The sequence below is a fragment of the Fukomys damarensis genome, unplaced genomic scaffold (assembly GCF_012274545.1).
Source record: "Fukomys damarensis isolate Sample0158 unplaced genomic scaffold, DMR_v1.0_HiC HiC_scaffold_9, whole genome shotgun sequence".
Lineage (NCBI taxonomy): Eukaryota > Metazoa > Chordata > Mammalia > Rodentia > Bathyergidae > Fukomys > Fukomys damarensis.
The window spans coordinates 47,647,064-47,669,668 of record NW_022900921.1 but is presented as its reverse complement, the minus strand read 5'-3'; the positions used below and the strand labels follow the sequence as shown (position 1 = coordinate 47,669,668).

Genomic DNA, 22,605 nt, shown 5'->3' with positions numbered 1-22,605 from the left:
AACAAACTGTCATACCTCTGTAAGTCTCATTTTTGTCCTGGATAAAATACTAGGTAAATTCTGAAGCTGAATAGTTTTGTAGCTCATGAGTCATATTATTTTCATGAATGTGATATACTTACATGCATTAATGAGTAATATGACTGCTTGCCAGTATAGAAGAGAAAATGAAATGGACGGCCATCTTTTCCCCACTGGATTGCTAGGAAAAAGCCAGATAAAAACAAATAAAAATATATACAGAGATAGACTGAACAGCTATATTTAGTTGCAGTTAGGAGACACATTTATAATTCTGATTAACATTTTTTTTTTTTTTTTGGTAACAGTGATTGAACTCAGGTCCTTGCACTTGCAAGGCAGGCACTGGAACCATTGAGCTAAATCCCTGGCCCCTGATTAACATTTAAAATAACAAAAAAAATAGTATTTAGAATTCATATATTTAGTTAGCACATTTATAATGCAAATAAATGTTTAGGATATTTAATATTTCATACCTGTTAACAAAGAATAATGTTTATATTTAATTATTTTACCATGAGACACTCTCTACAAAAACACATAAAATACCCCAATTACCTTGTTAGCTAAAAAAAGTTGTCTATGGCTATCAATATACAATGTACTCCCTTGTTCAGAGGAAACTGACAGTCAACAATGCAGTACACTCTGAGAAGAGGAAACCAGCATTAATTTCACAAATTAAACTACGGAATTTATCTTTCTATGCCGTGTCATTTGTTTCAATGCTATGGCAATACACCTCTGAGGGTTTAAAGCATCCACAGGAAAAAGGCTTCACAAAGGAACTACTTGTAATTCCTTCTAAAATACAAACAGCCATTCCCTTCTAATAACCACCAAACAACCTGAGAAATGGTGCGACGCCAACTCCACCGCCTTTGCCCTCAGTTCTGTTGAGTCGCTTCTCTGTTAACCATTTATAGTAACTCCTGTACACTTAGACAAGTACACTACCCCAAGCCTCACGAGCTATAAACTATTTTTCCCTAGTCTGCCACTTGCCTTTTACTCTGCTTGTGACATTTTTCAAAATCGAGAAGTTAAAAATATGCATCACTATCGGTCTGTTGCTTTTTCTCCATGGCTGTATTTCTCAACCACTTTTTCATAACAGATCCCTGTGAGGAGGCTCTGGGACACCTTTTCCCTAAGCTAAGTGCCCTCTGCATGACACCTCACTGTGGACCTCAGGAGGGCTGCAAGTCACTGGAGCAACACAGTTCTCTCAGCTCTGTGAAACGACCCTTGTCCTTTCCAAGAAGGAAGGCTTTAAAAGGCTCTGGCTTCTCTTGAACCATTTTCTTCGGGAATTCTTATTTATTTTCATGTTCAGATATTTAATTTATCTGGAATTCATGTTTATGAAGCAAAAAGCCAACCATTATTTGGTCCAGTAAGAGGGTCTCTGTCCTTCTGCAGTGTTTTGAATAGTATATGCTTTCATCCTGAGATCAGGTCTGAATCACATGTAGAACATCTTTCTTCTCTGAGGATAACCAGCCTGGGAGGACACAGGCACTTTATGTGAATGCACTTAAAATAAATGGCATCATAAACAGTGAAGAAAATCTTAACTGAGCATTTAGACTGAAAGATAAAATCATATTATTTGCCACTGGCTTATGGATGATCTAAATACTTGTCCCACATCGTTTTCAGACTTCATGAAATACCACAGACTTTCCAGTATCTGTATCTTTACTAAGCATGGATTTTGATTGTACCACTAAAGTAGTCAGTCAGGAAGTAACAAAAATGATAAGCACAACCACTGTACACAAAGCTATAAAGTTAAGCTTGGGCAGATGTTGGAATTAAGCCTTAAAAAGGGAGTATGTGCACACACGTGACTGGGTTATACACGTGTCCAAATACATATGACTTCAGTATGTACATACTGTATACATGGATGTATATACACACATTTGGTATGTACACACATACTTGATTTCACCGAAACTAAGGTGTCACAGGTTTTCAGGTACCTGTAATGGTTTATTAACTAGATGTTCCCCCCACCAAAGCCTCACATGCTCATAAGTGAGCCTTTGGGGAGATGAATGGATCATGGATATGAATCATGCATGTATGATACTGGTGGTCTAGTCTACTAATTGGCTCAGCAGAGTTGTTGGTGTGGATGATGGACTTACTGAAGAGGGAAGACCCACCCTGGGTGTGGGCAGCACCAATCGATAGGCTTGTAACCTGGATGGAATAAGAAAGAAAAGGAAGGCTCGCTGTTTCCTGTTCTCCATGTCCTGAGCATCTCTCCTCTGCCATGCCACCCTGCCCTACAGCCAGCTGACTAGGGACAGAAACCTCTACAAGCTGTGAGCCAAATAAACCTTTCCTCTAATTTGTGGTTGATGCATATTCTGTCTCAGTAACAAGAAAGTAGCTAGAGCAGTACCCCATCATATATTTATAAAATACCACAAAGTGAAAGGAAAATGCTATGGAAAAATACCATGTATATGAGTTTATACTACTTGAAAAGTGGATCTTATTGTCAAAGATGCTAAAATTTGAAAAAAGGTATCTTAGAATTCACAAAAAACTGATATAAGCACCTGCTGGCACTGAGAATTTGACTCGGCTCATTGTCCACCTATTCTGCACCATAACCACCATGTTAATCATCAGAACTTTCTGCTACATTTTGTACAAGGTGCTGTAAACATCACTCATTCCCCTTTTCAAAAATCCTCACCTTCTTGCACCTTGAAACTTAAGAAGTTTCCCTTCAAGGTATAACAAGACATTAACTGTCAATTTATTAATCTCCAAAGCAGCAACTTTGAATACTGTCTTCCTTTATAAGAATGTGGAATATTTTTTCCAATTACTCAGATTTTGTACATTTTATTATTTGTAAGTAGTTCAGGGTATTTTTTGCTGTTCATCCTGCCTCCTCCCATTTAGTTATCTATAACACAGAACAGATTTCAAAATCAACTTAAATCACACAAGTGCCACACTGTTTTTACAGAGATTAAATATTAGAATTCCTTGGCCAAAGGCATGGGGAGAGTTTACTGTTCTGGACTCTGTGCATTTACATATGTGTACTTCATGAAACTGAGTATGACTTGTGTATTTTTTGAAGCAAACATAAATGGTTATTATCTTGCATTTATAATAAATACTACACACCATTTTTAGTTCTCTAGCCTGACTTCTCACCTGTGCTAATATACAACGAGATCAACCTCTTTTTACCAACTGCACATATTCCATGGTATGATTTTGAGTTTCTTTAGCTAGGTGGTGATAAAGCGATAAATGTTTAGATTGTTTCCAATTTGTTTCTTGACAAATAATATTTACAATTTCTGTTCTCTTCAGTATTAAAACAGTCTCTTGTTACTGTGTTACAAGATATTATTTCTGGTCAGTGATATTCTGAAATGTTTACTAGCTACTTTTTATTTTCTTCATTAATGATTTGCTTATTTTCCTTTGCTCATTTGTCTAGTAAGCTGTTTTGCTGTTTCTTTTTAAGAGTAATTTATTCTAGATATCATTATTTGGGTATCATGTTTCAATTTTTCTAGTCTTTTTGTCAAAGAGAAATTTTTATCTTCAAAATACACAGTTTATCATCTTTGCCTTTTGCTTTTTTTGTGGCTCAAGGGCATAACATCTGTCATCAAAAAAATAATGGATAGCTGTATACTTATTCCATTAACCACCTTAATTTTGTTCTACAGTTTGAATTTAATTCCAAAGACTGACTTTTTAAAGTTTTAAACCAACTGTTATCTTCTTAATACAATTTTTTTAACATTTCACTAAATGAATTAAAAGGCACAATTGTACACATGTATGAGTCTGCATGTAGATATAAGTATGTATTTGTACATTTGGGATTCAGTGTTTTAAAAATGGTTCTTGTCTGCAAAGATGTACAAAGACAGACAGACAGCCCTCCATTGTTACCAATAAGCCCAGACTGATACCTAGGCCATTTGCTTCCATCTGCACTGATCTCTTCCTGTGTGCTCTGGTCTCCATGGTGCCAATACCTGTTTCTGTGGTTTCCACCATCAGCTCTTCACCCTTCTTCTACTCTGGCATGGTTCATAGAAAGGTCTCTTCAAATTTGTTCAGAACCATGCACACTTTCAATGCTTTGAGTTCAGATACCATTTTTGGTTTAAAGTTTTTCATTCTCTCAATCACAACATCTGTGAATAACAACTGATTTTCTTAACTTAGGGGAGCTCGAAGCCCCATGTATTTTGCCTTTCTTATCTGTAAAAAAAATCACACTTGGTAAGACTTCTAAAACCTTCAGTACCAAGAAGCAAGTGTGGGCACCTTCTCACACCTGAGTGGAATCTAATGCTGCATTTTGAAACTGTTATGTTTCTGCTGCTCATTATAGTCATTCTCAAACTTTTATTTCCAGTGTAAACATTTTTACAAAAAAAGTCAAAGCTCAGTTTTGTTAGGTGACTTTATTTTTTCTCCATAGATATACTTTGCTCTTAACCCAAAGAATTATATTAATACATTTCCAATGTTGAACTATCCTTACATTCCTGGGAGAAAATGTTCTCTACTATATACTCAACAACTTTAAAATTAAGTTGGGAGCCTTCCTCCTTTTTTTTTTCTGCACTGTGATACCAGGTGCCTTTCCTTTAAGGTATGGCACGACCTTTTGGGAATGTGCCTTTTGTCAGAACTTTGACTTTTTTGCAGTTAGTCTAATCTGCGTTTTTAAAGTAAGAAGACTGTGGCAATTAAACTATCCTTAAAGCCACCTGTGTGAGAGTCAGCCTGATAAAGAAGTTCTATACAATAAGACACGCCCTTGCCTTGACTCCATTTCTTTTTTCTTTTCCTTCCACAGAATGTTTTGTTTTAGAAATCTAAGTTTGTGCTGCTGGGCTCCTGCCCAAAGTATCAAAATGGTTTATAGCTGTTTGCACTCTGCAACCCTTCAGGAATGTTCTGTTAAGCTCTGTCCCCTCACAAGAATGTTCTATTAAGCTCCGCCCCTCTCAGAAATGTTCTATAACTGCTCAGCTTGTGCTCTGGGCAGCACTCCTGCCCATTGTATCAAAATGGTTTGTGACTGTTTTAACTGTATGAGCGTTCAGGAATGTTCTGTTAAGCTCCGCCCCCTCTCAGGAATATTCTGTAACTGTGACTCCCCCTTGCTTCACCTACCCTGTAGATCCCTGTATAAGGAGGCTCTCTGGTAGAGCACTCATTCCTCTGAGCCTACCGGGGGCTTGCAGGAGTAATAAAGGTTTTTCCTCCACCTCTTCTAGTGACCGCTGGATTCTTGAGCTCAAATTATGAGATCTGTGACCCAGAGCTGTGCGACACTGAGCTATAAAGCTCAGCTGTGCCTCAGAGCTGTGGCACTGGGCTGCAACACTGAGCTGTAACACTTGGAAACAGCACTGAGCTGCTTTGCTCTGCCGCAACAAGTGAAAAGTTGGTCACAGACATGTCCTGGGGTCACAAGGGCCTATTTACCTGCTGGCCACTTCTTGGCTACAAGTATTTGGTAAGTTAAACTCAATGTACTCTACTTCCCACATCTATGAAGTGGGGAAAATAATAGTGTGTGCTCAATGAAACCACTGTGAAGGTTTTGATATGTGCAAAACACAATGAACTCTGACTGGCCTATTCCAAGTTTCAACGAATACAAGCTATTATTTGGAAGATTGTTCAAATTAATTAGAATAAAGTTCTTATAACAATCTTATATTTTAAAAATATCCTTTCAATGTTATTATTTAAAATTCTTAATAGTAGGCTTAATACTGACTGCTCAGTGGTACAGCACTAGCTTGCTCTTTGTGAGACCCTTGGTTTAATTCCCAGCATTACAAAACCAAAAAGAAATAAACCCAAATAAGAAATCTAAAAACCTAAAATATTCTTTCATGTTTTTTTTTCCTTGATCAAATTTGCCCAAAGTTAACTGATTTCATTTATTTTTTCTAAGAACTATTTGGTTTTATTTATCTTATCCCTTCTTTTGAATTTTTTCATTATCAATTTAGTAACTCTTTCTACTGACCTCCTAAACTACAGTCACCTCATTTATTTTCAGCCTTTTAAAATTACATGCAGCATACATTTCTCTCTGCACGATACAATGTCCATACTCTGCAGGGCTGGACAGGAATGGCTCCCACTGTCATGTATTTCAAAAGCCCATAACTGCAATTTTGATTCTGTGTTTAACTCAACAGTGGTATCGTTCTGCTGATTTTAAGACAGAAAATCTAACTGGTGTGATTTCAACTTTTCCAATTTTATTAGTTTTCTCTATGGCTTACTACTATATTATAATTCTACTAATATTCCAAAGGCATTGCATAGAAAATATTTCTTTTCTGGCCACAGTAGCATGCTTATAGTCCTATCTACTTGGAAGGCTGAGGCAAGAAGATCACAAATTCAAGGCCAGCCAGGCCAATCTATCAAGACTCTGTTTCAAAATAAAATTTAAAAAGGGAACAGGGGCTGTAGCTCAGTTGTAAAAAGCTGGAGGCCTGAGTTAGCTCCTCAGTAAGGCAAGAAAGAGGGATTATTCTTTGGATTTTTGCCTTTAGCTATAAAATCATGCTGCATTGTTCAAATTCTTTATAGCATTAGTTAAAAGCTTTTGCTTTACAACAATGCAATGCTAAATATTTAGTGCGACAGGGTGGTCAAATCTACTTCGGGGAATAATAGGGTTTATCGATATAAATGAGCATTCTTGTCTCGCAGAACAGTTCCCCAGCTCCTCTGGGTCCATGGTGTGCAGTCTGGGTGCTTCTTGCTACTGTTGTCAACCCAGCATAAATCTTCATTTTCCTAGTATTTTTGCATGGGCAGAACAAGTTTCTTTTGTTAATTCAATCTAGAAGCTTCTATCTTTTAATAAGGGAAGTAGCAGTACAAGTTGCACAATCCATCCAAATCTAAAGTTTACTGCTATTTTTTAAACCCACAAAAATCAGTGTGTCCTGTATTCACAAAGTACAAATCGGAAGGCAGGTAGCAAAATACATCTTGCGAATTCTAAGGGTATTATTTATAGTTAACTTCAATCAACTTAAGATAAACCATATTTTCAAAACAACACATGGACACTGTGCAGGGATATATAGAAGTTTCTGTTGTTCCATTTCAGCTTCTAGCAACCACGAACTTCTAATGATGAGCAACAGGAACAAGACTTCAAGGAACAAGCAGATGAATTAGAAGAGACACAACTAGTAGAGATGGATGGAACAAAGAGAAGGAGAGGTACAGGTGGGGAGTCTGAGAGGCTGAAAACCAGAACAGGAAACAAACAAGATCTCTGCCATGAGAGACATTTAGAGAGGTCACTGGCCTCTGCATTGTGCTTATGGCACAATGCAAGGCTGTGCTGCACCTTTACAACCAATTCGTACTTTCAATACGGCCTTCCTTCACTTCCCTGGGAGCTATTATTAAATTTATATTATGCATTTTATAATCAAGCATGTCTAAGAAGGAAGTAGGAAAGGTAGGATACAGTTATAAAAAAACTGAAATAGAAGTTATCATTTCAAAGAGTGAAATGAAACAGGAGAACAGAATGCTGAGGTCTGAAAAGAGTTAGGACTTGGCAGAAACATTAATGTGATAGAAAAGAAATAAATTTTCTATGGAAATATGTACCTTTTTAGCATCTCTAACTCGAAAGCATACCAACATTACCTGTGTACGGAGCATGCAGGCTATGCTGTGCTACAGCCACACCCTTCTGTGGCCGAGTTACATGCTTAGGAAGTCAGTTGTATTTGCCCTAAGGCCATTTATTACTGTAGTACTGATTTCTATAATCACTGTAATGAGTTTGTACACAAACAGATGCACTTTAAGTGCAGACAGAAAAGACTGCTGCCTCTACGAAAACTAAGTCAAAAGCTTTAGAACTCAATGGCAAGCTGCTAAAAAAATTGTGTTCAATTTCACTGTGGCTGAACGGAAAAATTCATGGGAAGTATAGAAATATTCTGAACTCAGACTCCTTAGAAGATTCTTTAAACTCTTTGCTTCTTGGTAGGAAATCACAGCTGAAAGTTGTTGGCGATGGGTCAGTGGCAGGTTCAAAGAAACAGGACAGGCAGGCAGGTGGGCACAAGGGCACACATGCACAAGACACACAGAAAATGATGGATAATCTAAGTTTACATTTTGAGTTTTTTAGAGAGATAATTTTTAACACTAATACTTTTAAAATTAACTGACAGCTACCACCAGTCCACACTGGGTACAAGGCTTCTAATATACAGTAAATCCAGCATTCACTTCCCTGGCAACCTTACTGTGTTCCCACTGGCTTGAACCATACATCCATGACTATCCCTTGGGTGGCTCCTATCACTGGTGATACAAATGGATCTAGTCAATTTTGTTGGTCTTTTTACTAATGATATTAAATCAGAGGTACTCAGCAGCGAGACCTGTGGTTCTGTCATGAACATGTTATGGCTTGTGTGTGTGTTTTTTTAGATGTTTTGTGGTTTTTTTAAACACATTTAAAAGACAAAGAGAAAAATCCTTAAAGAATCCAGAAAAAACAGGGGGCATGACAAGAAGGATGGCTTAACTAACTACTCATCAGCAACAACGTAAGATAAGAAAATGGAATTACATCACTGAGTAAAAGACAAAAAAGAAAAAAAAATCCATATTCAGTGAAAATGTACTTCCAAGATAATGAAAAATTAAAAGATTTCATATAAATAAAAGTTAACTGAGTTGACAGCAGATCTTTCAAATTCTTCCAAAAGGCAGATTAGAATGCAAAGCCTTAGTGTTAAATTAGTATGGGCATAACTGTAAATGGACCCAAGGTAACATCATGCAGTCATTCATTACTAGTCACAGACGTTTCTGATCTACTCCAGGAGACCCGGACTGTGGGCGCCAGTGTGAGAACTGTCACATCACCAGCAACATAGCAGAGAGAAATGGCTTCACTCTATGGCACACTTACCTCTTTGTTTGGGAAAAATGTGTTCAGGATGCTGTAAAATAAATTTACGGTGTATTAGATAATTACTGTAACACATAAACTAAGTGAAATTAAAAAAAAGAAATGAACATAACTACCTTCATTATTGGTCTGGCTCGTTTTTCAAACAAACCACTTGGAAAAAGGTAAGTAATAGCTCTCTGAAAAGAACACACAAAGGTTAATTGGCAAATGTAACAAAAACAAGTCCATCTTATAACTAATTGACCACTTAGTATACACAGGTACTGAAGCAGAGTTTCACCCCCAATTCCTGTTCTCAGATGGGATACTAAAGTCTATACACCCGCCCCCAGACTGTAATCGTCAAACTGATTACTGACAACTTTCAAGAGTCAGTAACAACACTTGAAATGTGTTAAACCCTTGAATGAGATCCCACACACAACATGTCTGCCTTCTGCAAAGGAAAACCAGAAGTGTTCTGCACAACTTTTGCAGTACAATGCTCCCAGACAATCACTGCAGCTCCCTGCTGGTTGTGTAAATGGCAAAGAAAACACTGCCAAGGGTATACTCTGTGTTCCCTATCAAGACACCCTAAGGTTTTTAAATGCTGTTTCAACTCTCCCCCAAGGTTTGATTTGATTTGATTTTTGGGTGCAAGGATGGAAGCTGCCTGCTCAGCCACATGCAGCCACTGAGCCTCAGCCTGCCCCTCCCAAAGCTTTCCAAATCAGTTCTCTTGCACAGCTTTCTTCAACAGAGGTGCTAAGGCTATCTGGGAGTGACAGCTCCATTCCCAACAGCTTTGCCCCTCTTGAAGGTCAGGGGGCAATCTTGACCTGTCTCCACTCCATTCCAGGGTGTGACAACACTTACAAATGGCCTTCGCTGCCTAGGCAGTGGCACTGCCCCCAGCTTGGGAACAACTACTCAGGCTCCAAGGGCCATTTTTGGTACCCTCCTCTCAATGCTTCATGGCAGTAAGTACATTCTTCTGGTGGAAATGTGTCAGATGAGAAGACTATGGCCCAGAACCTTCTACTGACCCGTGCATCTCATGAGCTGGTGGCACGTGTGAACACAGCGCTGCCAGGAGAGCCCACCCTCAGGATGGGCTCTTGTTAGCACTACTGGGGATGTGCTGCTTTCATTCTGCTTGTGACAGGGGGCACGAATCCAGTGACCTCAGGGAGCCCAGAGGTGTTTCCAGGCCACATTGCATGCTCTCATGCAGACTGACACTTAGGGGAAGAGGAAAGACTTTTCATAAGTGACACCAAGACAACTGCCATTCAGAAAAATAAGAAAAGGGGATCTAAACTTTACAAATACAGCAGAATAAATTCCAAACCCATCAGAGAGGTAAGCACCCAAAATACAACAATGCAAATACTAGCACTCGACAGGAGAGAATTCCTCTACAACCTTAATATGGAGAAGTATTTCTTAACTATGATTCAAAGTTCAGAAGCAATTAAAAAGACTGACAAATTAAACTACATGAACAAAAGAAAAATACGGCTCAAATGTACTCGTAAAAAAGTGCAATTAAAACCACTGAGATGACACTTTCATCTGACATGAGTATCAAAAGTTCAGAAGTCTGTCATACTGCTGCCGAGGCTAGAAAGAAACATGGTGACACACAGCTGATAGGAGAGCCGAAGACCACCACCTCTGCAGTGGAACCTCACACTGTGTAGCAGAATTATGTGTGTGGTGATGCCATGTCTACAAATTCACCCTCCACACAAACGACCTGTGCTTAGGCTACTCATGGGACCGTGAGAACCACGCTCACTCGGGAACTGCCAGTCCCCACACAAGTGATGTTGGTGGAGTAGAGGACAGCACCCCATGCAGCCAAATGCTGGAGAGGGATCAAGGTACAAGGGTACAAGGGAATGGCCAGGTCCAGGTCCAGAGATACACGTGTCAGCCCCCTTGATGAAATGTCAACAAGAGAAGTTAAGGAGGAGCTAATAAAAGCCATGTCTCCTGGCAGTGTCAAGGGTGATGCAGGGCCAGACTCCGCTGGGCACACCTGTGCACACCATCAGACCAAGAGGCAGGTAAACACTTTACATGTCAAAGAATAAAATTGGCAGAACATTCATAAACAGAAGCAAATCTCACTTCTAACAAAAAAACACAAAAGCACCTTTGACTTCACTTGGTAGGCTTATTGTGAGTTGTACTGTGGATATAATTCTGACATATTTTAATGTGTTACTGGAGCAAAAATATGTTACTGTATTAATATGAGACCAAAATTTTATTGTAGAACAGAAAGTACAAATATAAAGGAAAAAAAGGAAAAACCCTAGAATGCTAAGTGTTATTTATGCAAATTAATATAAACTCATGACTACAGTATGTACTTATTGGCAGTACTGAGGACTGAAATCAGGGCCTTCACAGTGAGCTACATTCTCAGCACCACATCCCTTCGTCTTTCACCACTGCCCTAGAGTGCTGGGATTACAGGAATGTGTGACCATGCTTGTAACACGCTCAACAAGCAAAGGTGCACCTAAGTCTGAACGCATGCATGAACGCGCGCGCACGCACACACACACACACACACACACACACACACACACGCAGTGTATGCAGGACAGGGAGAAAATTAAAGCTTCTTTATAAAACAAACTAGTGATAAAACTACAAGGGATGATAGAAGTAGAAAATGATCACTTCCAAGTTAGTCATCAATCTCAGAGAAGGTTTCTTGTCAGAAGCTAAAGCCAGTAGTGGAAAGATTATCAAGAAACAGGAAATTCACATGGACTCAAAATGCTACCCTAAGTTACAAAGGCAAAAAGCTACTTTTACCAGTGATCTAGAGGTCACCACTTTATTAACCAAGGTACAGGTCATATACATGATCATGACAGGGACAGGCTGAGAGTCACCTCTAGGGAGAGGCAGTAATAAGCACACAATGTTGCCTGAGTTGTGTCCTTTATGCTTTCTGAATCTGGTCATGAGGAAACAATCAGAAAGCCAGATCAGAACAGTTATACATATGGCCTAAATTGTACAAAACAACTACACAGTCAATATAGAAATGTTGGGGTAAACTGCAGGAATGATAACATGTGATTTAAAAACCTGGAGAATACTTAACCATTTTTAAAAAATTTATTACAGCAAGAGACACATTGCCATTCACGCCCCTAAAAAAACGGCCCCCTTTGCATCTAACACATTTATCTTATTATTGCTACTTTCTGCAGCAGTTCTGAAAGTCTCTTTTGTGAGTATCTTTAGTTATGTTGTCATGGTCGCCTCAATGTCCTGAACTGATTCAAAATGTTTCTGTCACATAGTCATTTTGACTGAAGTCACATGGTACCAGATCTGGTGAAGATGGTGGACAAGGACACACTATCATGTTTTTAAGAGTCTGCCTTTCTCTTGGAGGGTACTCGGCAGCAGCATTCACTGCAATCATACCTTGTGAAGATATTCATGAAAGAGAACTTCCAGAACTGCTGCAGAAAGTATTAAGAATGATGGGATATGTGTATTGTAGGCAAGGGGGAATATTTTGAGGGGAATTTGTGGCCAGGTCTTTTCCTGTAATAAAGTTAAAAAAAAGAAAAAAAGGAAACATTCACCATTTTTGGATCATAACATGCAGGACCTTATAGAATTGTTGAATATTAGATGTGATAATAGTACTGTGGGATACACTAGAAAGAGTAAGCATGTAGTTACAGGTTAAAATAGGATGCATTTTAAGAGTTATGCTTATGGTATCTACAATTTTCAGAGAATGTGCAAAACAATCATTTTATATATAAGAAAGGCACAGAAATGTGCCAATATGCTAACTGCTGGCAAATCTATGTAATGAGCATGTGGATATGTGTATATTTACTGGACAGCCAAATATCATGGTAACTTGAGGAGTTTCAAAATAAAATGGTGGGAAAAGGATTAAAATCTAAAAAGTAATAAAGAAACCCAACCTGTCCTTGTAAAGCCACCACTACCCACAGCCCTTCTGGGTCAACAGACTCAGACTACATCCACCCTGGCGACACAGCAGCTCGGTGGCTGTCAGCACCTGAGCAGAGTGGCCACTGAAGCCCAGGCCTAGTCAGATCAGCACATGCCATGGAAAACAAGCACAGTACACACGTTGAGAACTGACCACAACCACCAGCCAGGTGGGCATCTGATTCTCTACCAATCACCAAGTTGCTATTGGTATTGCTTACAAACACGAAAATTAGTTTACTTGGGTGATCACAAATAGAACCCAGGAGTAAATGAAAACTGACTTCCATCCCACAGTTGGATTGCTCATGAAAACTGAGAAGTAGAAAAGTTATAAGAAGTTCACTGGTAAACCTAAAACTAAACCACTGATTGCAAAGGTTGTCTAGGACTTACAGATGATCTCTGCTTTAAAAAACGAGAGTAAGCCAACAAAGAATTCATTGAAATATTCTGAAATTCAACTTAAAGGATCAGGAAAGGTGAGTTTGTCTTTAAAAATCTCATCTCAGTAAAAATAAATCAGCATGTATTGGTTAATTTACAATCCCTCACTAGGTCAGTTAATAGAGGACAAGATATTGCACCAATACTGTGGGAAAGACTCACGGAGCATAGACGTTTAAGTACAACACAATCTCACAAATTTAGTAAAAATAACGAAAAATAAGGCCTGGAAGAAAAAAAGAGAATAGTAAATAAAACAAAGCAGTTATTTGTAAACCCAAAAATAAAACACAAACAACAGAAAAGACAGGTGCACATGTTCCTGCCAGCTGTTTAGTGTGCACGGAGCAGCACCTACTCGACCTACCCCACTCCCTTCCATCCTCTCCTATGGCATTCTGAGTTTCCACATATTTTGAGGCAGGCAAAGGACTATTTGGCTCTAATGAAAAAAACAATTTTGTTGTTTTCTGGGCTCACTTAACATGCAATTAAAACACACTCATGAAAATGCAAGTTGGTGAATACCCTTGTGAAGTAAACGGTGAATACATGAAGAATGAGAGGATTCTGAGTGTGAGTGTGGGGCAGCACAGCCCATGAATGTGCTCTTGACAGAGCATTCTTTGCCACAAAGTAGGAAAACCTGCACTTTCACTCTAACCCAGAATCTGATGAAAGGGAATGCTGAATAACAGCACAGGATACAAGTATAAACAGCAACGTGTACCCCTTACTGTGTCTTAGTCTAGCCAGATTTTCAAACCCACTGCTCCAAGGGCACTGACCTTACCTGCTTGCTGTGGGGATTAAACAGATACAAGCATAGCACCAAGCAGGCACTCAGCTGACATTAAATTTATATCAAGCACAGCTCTTCTCAATTACTTTAAGAAATAAAATAGCCATGCATTCATAATCTCTATTTTACAGATGAAAAAGTAACAGCAAAACTGCTAATTCAAAAATCACACTGACAAATGCCAAAGGCATCGATTGCCTCCTCCTTGGCCCACACCACCTTGCCAATCCATCCTCCCCATCTTCACCACCTTTGCCTCCTGCCTGCTCACAGTAACCACAGGGCTGAGGCTCAGCCTTGCTCCTTCACGTGCCAAATGCTACCCAGCGGTGGGTGATAGCAATGCTTAGGCGAACAGGCACCTGGATGAGACTGGAAACTCTGGTGGCTCGTAGGCCAGTCCCACGCAGTTCCCAGGGGCATTTCTAGATTTAGAGGCGTCAGTCATGCCCTGAAATACCCAGCTTAGCCTGCAGCTGCTGCTCAGGGGCCCAGGCCTCTTTTGCCTCCCAGCCATCTCCAGCCCCCATCTGAACAGCTCTCCCTTCCCTTGCAGCTGGGATTCCCTCTGGCTCCGATCTCCCCCACAGCCCTCGGCAGGTGAGCAGTTCCACTGCCACATCCCCTCCATCCAGAAAAGTGTTCAGGAAGAAGCTAGACCTATTTTTCCAGTTCTGGACAATAACCAACTGTCACCTCCCTTGTCCTTCTTCCTCCCACAATGACACCAAGCCTGTGACAGGAACCTTGGCCACATCTAGAGGTAGGTTCTCAAAGGCAGAAGACGTCTGCCTTCACCATGGATACCTCTTTCCACAACTAGAACAAAGGAAAAACCAACAACCCTATGGGCTGCAGGGACTATGAGTGAATGAACCATCTGAAAGGCCATTGTACAGGCCACTGGAGCCCTGGGAATCCAGAATTGCACAGCGTCCCCACCGTCCTACCAGACTCTTCACACTCATTCTGTCAGATGTGACAACAGGACTACGGGGATACATTAAAATGTCCTCCTTTGCTTGAAGATGTACACTCAAATAGGGTTGAAATGTGTTTGTAGTTTACTTTGTATTTCATTTAAAAATAGTTGTCAAAAAATATAATTGAAATATAGCAAAATATTAAAAGTTATTTCATCTAGATAATGGTCATATGGATATGCATTGTACAGCCTCTCCTTTTCTGTATGACTAAAATAGTTTCATGAGTATACAAATTAAAACTGTTATTGCTATTAATCTAGAATGTTCTGACGTTTCTGAATTCCGGTTCCAACATATATGTAATAACGATACATAAACACCTGCGTGAGTGTATGTACAGGAATACACACAAAATAACCACTTTTGGTACTTACTAGTATTACTTATATTTCCAAGTACTAGATTATCTTTCTTTTAAATAATGTAAGATGAAACCACAAGTTCTTATTTGGGAAGAAATGAAGGTATAATCATCCAGCTGACAGGGCCCAGCAGAACTTCCTCTGGCGATAGAAAGTTTCCAAACTCTGTACCACCAAATGATGGCTGTGTGCTTGATAGATGCCCCAGGCACCAGAAGATATAAGATTCCAGTTTCTGTGATACTAATTAAGCTAAATACAACCACACATTGCTAAAGGCAACTGTGAGCGCTAGTCTGTCAGGACCAGTCTTACTGTCAAGACCCTTTCCCAGCCCGCAAGCACTCAGGTCCAGGGTTCGAGACCTCACCCAGAGCTGAAGGGGCTGGTTCAGTGGCTTACACCTGAAGTTGTAGGTGTGCTGCCTCCAACTTGGTCTATGGGGACACTGTGACTTGACGTGCATGTCAGGAGAGGTCCTTGCGGAAGCCACTCCAAAGCAGTACCTGACTCTCTCTGCTTTTACCACCTGATGACCTTGGCTTTCTTAATCAGTTTCTCGAAAGCTACTCACTCAAGAGCTTCCCAAGCTCTCCTTGCAGATGGCAGGCAGCTTCATTCTCTCCTTGAACTTGATAGCTTTGCTCTGCTTTGGGAAAACACTTCAGTGAGATAAGATCTTTCTTGGGTTCATCTCCTAAGTCCTCGGGCATCCCAAAACACACAGTAACCACAAATACAGTTTTCCAATGCAACAGAGAGCACTGAGCTTGGCCTATAAAATTCACACCAAGGAGGGTGTTTCAAATAAGGTAGTTATTATAAAGAATAAGGAACAAAAATTGTAGAGGGTAGACTATTTCACATAAAATTTTAATGGGACATGTCTGGAAATACAAGAAAAAAAATGAGAATTATGAAGGCAAAGAAACTATTGGGATGTTTCGGTCCTTTTTTAGTGGCTTTCTCGTTATGGTATTCAGAAGTGTCCATACTGGCATGACAAATGATGAAAATCTAAATATCATGACAGGTGAGATTAAGCCATCCTGAGAGCCACAGGGGAAGGTGGCAAGGGAAGGCCTTGGTGGTGAGCACCCCTGTGTGCAGCATGGATGCTCTCTGGCTGCCAAGTGGGCAGGGCCTCACTGGGCCAGAGAAGGAGTAGCAGTGGGAAGAGGCCTCAGCCCCAAGGTCCTGGATGCCAGACATCAGCATTTCTCTTCCAGACTGAGGCTGGTTTGCTGGGACCAAAACTGCCAACCACAACAGCATGGACAGAAAGTCCATAATTACTGGAAATTATTGCTTCCCTTTGAAGCAACTTATAGGAAAAATTATTACTTAAACTAGGAAACATTCAATCCTTCCACAAATCAAAACTAAACAAAAATGTGCATGTGTCAGCTGGGACTCAATGAATGCCTCTTCAAGAGGCTTCCAAACAATATAGCTAGACAAATATTTCTCTATATTTTAGGCCTAGTATTTGTGTTTCAAGAGACCTTTTTTCAGTATAAGAACAAGATGTGGGGCATGGTTGACAGTGAACACACTGGTATTCAAACATTATCAGACCCATGATGACAAACGTGAAAAGTCATCAAAGCCACTGCCCTACACTCTGATTTAAGGGGTTAATACCTGAAGCTTTCAATTTTAAATTTACACTTAGAAAATCTGAGCCATGGGGCCTGGGGAGCTATTTTTCCTGTAAAGTTCTAGCTTAATATTCCTTATATTAATTTCTAAAGTTTATATGGACTTTAACTTGTCAAAGTGCTTAGGTGTTCTGAACTATAAATGTCACACTTAAGCAAGGTGGTACATATATAGCTTAGGTTCATTGTTCAGCTGGGCACAAAAATCAAAGACAAAAACACTGCTTCTTCCAAAAGAAAATGGAATATATGTTTAACATTGGGTATACATATTCAACCCTTTAGAACAAGACCATGGCACAACATGAACATTTAGTATAATCAAAAACAAAAAAGTACTGAAAAAAAAGCTAACCTCACTAGTAAATATGCTTTTTAAAAAATATGTATTTTTAGGCTTCATCCAGAATCCTGGTAGTTCATTACAAAGTTCCCTGAAATGACAGCAAACTACCTGACTACACTGTTAGGTGTAAGTCAAAGTATGAAGGACTGCGCGCTCAGCCTGGGAGAAGCACTGGGTCAGGAATGCAATCTCTATTAATTAGGTATCCCAGCTGGGCAGTGGGCTAACAGCTGTTAACTTGATCAATGACTTACCTAAATGTCATCTCTACTGATTCGCTTATAAATTACCAGCAAGTGAGACTAATGTACAGGTGCTAATTTATTTAAACTGTTCTCTACAGTTCTACATAGCTTTATAAACTGCATCTGGCACCTAATGTTAGCTGTCAGTTGTACTTAGACATGCCTGTCCTAACGACTCTGTTCATTAGAAGTGAGCACAAATTATGAAATATTGTGAAAAATGATACATCAAATGGAATGGGCACAGCAAATCAATTAGAGAAACTTCATATAGCATATTCACACTTAGGAGAATAAAACATTCTGGTTTCAGATGAGGTCTATAATACCAATTAAAAAGTAATTGGTAGACTTCAGCAGTGTTATATATCAATTTGCTGGCTTTTTTCCTGAAATTCTATAGTAATGTAGAACTTAACTTTTAATTCCTGAAATACAAGCATTAGTAAATGCAAATGCAAATCTGTATTCATACTTAATTTAAGTGAAATATCTGCAACCTAAAATTTATAACTACCGCATGCTTAATTCAAAAGGAAAATGCAAATATTGATGGCCCTTAACTTTTCTGTGTTTGCAGTAAAAGAACCCTTTGGTTCTCATAAAGGATTAAGAAACTCAGGGACACCCTGTCTGCTCTAGCACAACAGTGTGTCACAGTGTCATGAGCTCCACGGCCCTGGCACTGCTCACCCAGCCACCCTGTCGCCTGGTGGGGAAGGAGACCCTCCTGCCCTGCTCCTCATGCACCCAGGGCTTAATTTTTCCACTGTCTACGAGTGCAGAATCTTCTTCTGGAACTTCTCTTCCATTCCTCACAAAACCTGCCCAGTTCCACGTCCTCCTGACAGACTGCCCTAACCCTAACAAACACTGTCGCAAGCAAAAATAATTTCTACATACCCATCAACATTTGGCAGTGACCAGGAAAGGTGAATGGGACAGGAGCCGGGAATAACAGCAGTGAGGTCTATTTTCAAACATATACTTGCATTCAAAGCACAGTCAGCGCACCACCATGGATACTACTGACTGCCAAAGACGACTTGCTTTTCTCCTGAGGGTTATCTGTACCAGCTCCAATGGTTCAACAGGAAAAGTACTTTGCTCTTACCTATTGAAACAAGGGATCTATACCTGCTAATGATTAATTTCCTTTTAGTTAATTTGCAATTACAACAACTAAAATACTTTCATATATATTTAAAAGCAACTTTAAAAAATTCCAACAGACATAAAATATTGTAGCCTTAAAAATAAATCTTTGAATTGATATAACTTTAACATAATTACCAATGGACATAAGTAAAATTATTCTACTAAAACACTCTATCAGTTATATTTTCTTATTGTACTTTCTTCTGTACTATGTAAAAAGCCTTATTAAATTAAAAATGCTAGCAGATAAGATAAATTGGGTTTAATTTTAACACATAAATATATAGACAACAATCAGCAAAGCTAGATTTCTGTTCAAACCAGTTCCCTGAAATAAAGTTGTAAACTTAGAAATCAATATGCAAGATTTATGAAAAGTTCAAGCAGCTGACAAATCTGTGGGTTACTGAGCAGAAAGGCACAGGGGTCCCCATTCAGAGGCGAAGGGCTTGGGTCTAATCCACACATCTAACAAATTTAAGTTATGTGGAGCTGGTGCAGGTGAGAGCAGCAGGAGGCAGACACAGCAACAAGACATCCTGATGGGAAGGAGGCCAATGAGATCAGGATGGAGCATGGCCAGCCGTATCCCATCCAGGAAGTGGCAATGGCAGTCACAGGCAGTGTTAGCGCCACACCAGCCGGGAGGTCCCTAGGCTCTATAGGGTGAGATGGGGTTCAGTGATGCTCCAAAGGAGGCTGAGTTAGAAAACGTCACCCAAAAATTTTCTTTGAAAGTGAAAAGAACAGTCTTTGGATACTGAATGATCTTGTATAGCCTTGGTATCCTCAATAAAAAAGGTATCTGCATCATAGTGTTTTTAGAAGGATTTAACTCGGCAATGTGCAAGCCTCCTTGATAGCATTACTCACACACACACACACACACACACACACACACACACACACAGGTTTTCAGTATGTAGTGACTGTTTTCATTACACATAAAATTGAAAAATATTTGATCTGAAAAATTCACTTATGTGAAACATCTAATTTCTGTACCATATTAAGAGAAAAAATATCTAGTTTTAATTTTTATATTAAAAGGCAAACACATTATAAAAAACATTATTACTTCCAAATATGTAACAGCAATTGCAATGGAAGCTTACATATTTTCTTGATTTTGGATAAATTATTTTTTAATAACTTGAGTAGTTTTTCAGCATGGAAATGTTAAGTATGACCTATCAATTATATTGTTTTGAAGTTTACAAGGCAAAACTTCTTACAAAAATAATAGTTTCTAAAAGATCGATGAAAACAACTACATTTGGTATATAGCTGTAATGCTTTGGTAAGAGCAGACACTGGAAATCCCCTAAAATTAAATACAAGGCTAACAGTTAACCAGTATACAATGTGAGACCTGGGGAAGCTGATCAATCACTAGTGCGGCAGAACCATGTCACTGGTATGGAGGAAAGCAGCAAACAACCCCTTCCACGTGGGTCCTCAGACACCGAGGAAGGTGGCGACCTCCCCTTCAGATCAGGCAACAGTGGATCAACGCGCCCAATAGCATGTCAAATGACTGTCCCAGCCCCGTCTCAGGTGGTGTGAAGATGTGTGTGACAAAGGCAATTAGAGAGCCCAGGAGTGATCCCAGCCAGGGCAGACTGTGTTTATCACCACTGACAGCAGTGAGACACACTGTGGGAATCTCTTGAACCTTATTCCATCCTGAGGTGGGCACGAGGGATCATCTCAGAGGCAAGAACACCAAGTGACAGGGCTGTGACCAGCACCCTGGCCAGGGACTCGGTGAAGTCCAGGTCCTGCCTCCCCCACCACATCACTCCAATTATGAAGCACGTCAGCCAAAAATAAGTTCAATAAAAAGGTTCTACACGGTCTACATTTATATTCCTCTGAAGAAATCAAGCTTCACTATAAAAGAGTCTATTTTAAAGGAAGAACTGGATACTTTTCACATAATTTGTGATTCCTTAATTGGCTGGGATAAGGAGGATTTTTACTAAGATCTATTAGCACAATGACAGTAATACTCTGAAGTCACTTTCACGTCATACACACAGTTTTAAAAGAACATGACAGCTGTTACCACTCACATTCACACAGTGAGGCTATCTTCTCTGAGAAACAACTGCACAGTTTGAGAACCAGAACTAAATACAGTATACTGCTAAAAATTAAGCTTCTACTTGATGGAATGACATGCTCATTAAACTGTAGGATCCTTTTGGATTTCTTTATGTAATATTAAAAGACTACTTTAGATGGATTCACCAATGTGTGGCAGTTGTCAACACCTCGACAAAAATTTCTAGACATTTTGGACATATACGGAAGAGTTGTTTAAATCTTAAATATTTTTGTCTAAATACATTTCATACACGGTTTTAGCTCTTGTTATTTTAGCAGTTGAATAAGTAGTATAGAGAAATGAGTTTCTACACTATATAAAAATAACTAATGGTTTTATCTGAATACAATGGCACTTAATTTACCTATGTGAAAATTATAGTGAGCAAAGACTTTTAACTAAGTAATTACATTAAATTATAGGCCATATCTACTCTGTATAAATTAAACCCTACAAAAATAGTTTTAACACTGCAAACTGACAATCAGAGTAAACATCCAAGCAATGGACTAGCCTCTCCAAACATAATTCAGTTTTAACACATGCAATATGAAAATGTCTATATCTTCAGACAGGATTATGAAGCTGTTGAATGCTTGTTTCTGTCCATAAGCTAAGCACACCCAAGTTTATCCAGAAAGGAGGTCAGGGCTGCTCAGGACACCTTGAGGGCAACCTCAGTTGGACAGTGGTCCTGCTGAGAACTCTGCTTAAGGACACACTGGCTACCAGGAGAAAGCAGGTCCATTTTAAAAAGCAAATGGTACAAGAGTCAAAAATGAAAAAAAAAAATTTCCAAAAAAAAACAAAACAACTTTATCCACAAAGAAAAGTCTGGGCCCAGATGGCTTCACCAAACATTTAGAGAATTAATATCAATTCTTCCAAAACAGAAAAGAATATTCCTGACTCATTCTTTGAGACCAGAATTAATCTGATGTCAAACTCAGACAAAGACATTCTAATAAAACTGCAGACCAGTATTAGATACAAAAGTCCTCAACAAAATGGTAACCAAATCTAGAAACATGTAGAAAAGGTTATAAAACTGATAAAGTAGAATCTATCTCAGGAAAACAAGGTTGGTTTAACATTTGGAAATTAATGTTATGTACAATATCTGTATTAATAGAAAAGACAAAAAATCATTTTAAAAAGCAGAGAAAGCATTTAATAATATCTTGACATTTGAATAGCAACAATAAAAAAGTTCAACCAATTAGGTAACAAAAGGGACATCATAACTCTATGAAAAGCATCTATAAAAACCCTATGGCCAACATTATACTTACTTGTAAAAGAATGAATGCCTCACCTGGGATCAGAAACAAGGCAAGGATGCCTGCTGCTTCTCCTCAATGTTACTGGTGGTTGGCCAAGGTAATTAGTAAGAAAAACAAAGACTTCTACATTGGAAAGGAAGAAGAGAAGCTATAGTTGTGGGTGACAAGATACTAAACATCCCTCCCCGGGGGG

At 39.2% G+C, this 22,605-nt stretch overlaps 1 protein-coding gene across 1 annotated transcript in view; it reads right to left on the bottom strand.

Annotated features, from left to right (window-relative positions):
• The window catches only part of Mrps9 (mitochondrial ribosomal protein S9), a 53,567-nt gene that overhangs the window by 18,504 nt on the left and 12,458 nt on the right, over window positions 1–22,605 (bottom strand). Inside the window, exons 3-5 of the mRNA XM_010644891.3 lie at window positions 9,136–9,198; window positions 9,020–9,050; window positions 123–202 (exon numbers count right to left, since the gene is read on the bottom strand). Coding sequence (XP_010643193.1) covers window positions 123–202; window positions 9,020–9,050; window positions 9,136–9,198 — 174 coding nt within the window. The remainder of the gene's footprint in view (window positions 1–122; window positions 203–9,019; window positions 9,051–9,135; window positions 9,199–22,605) is intronic.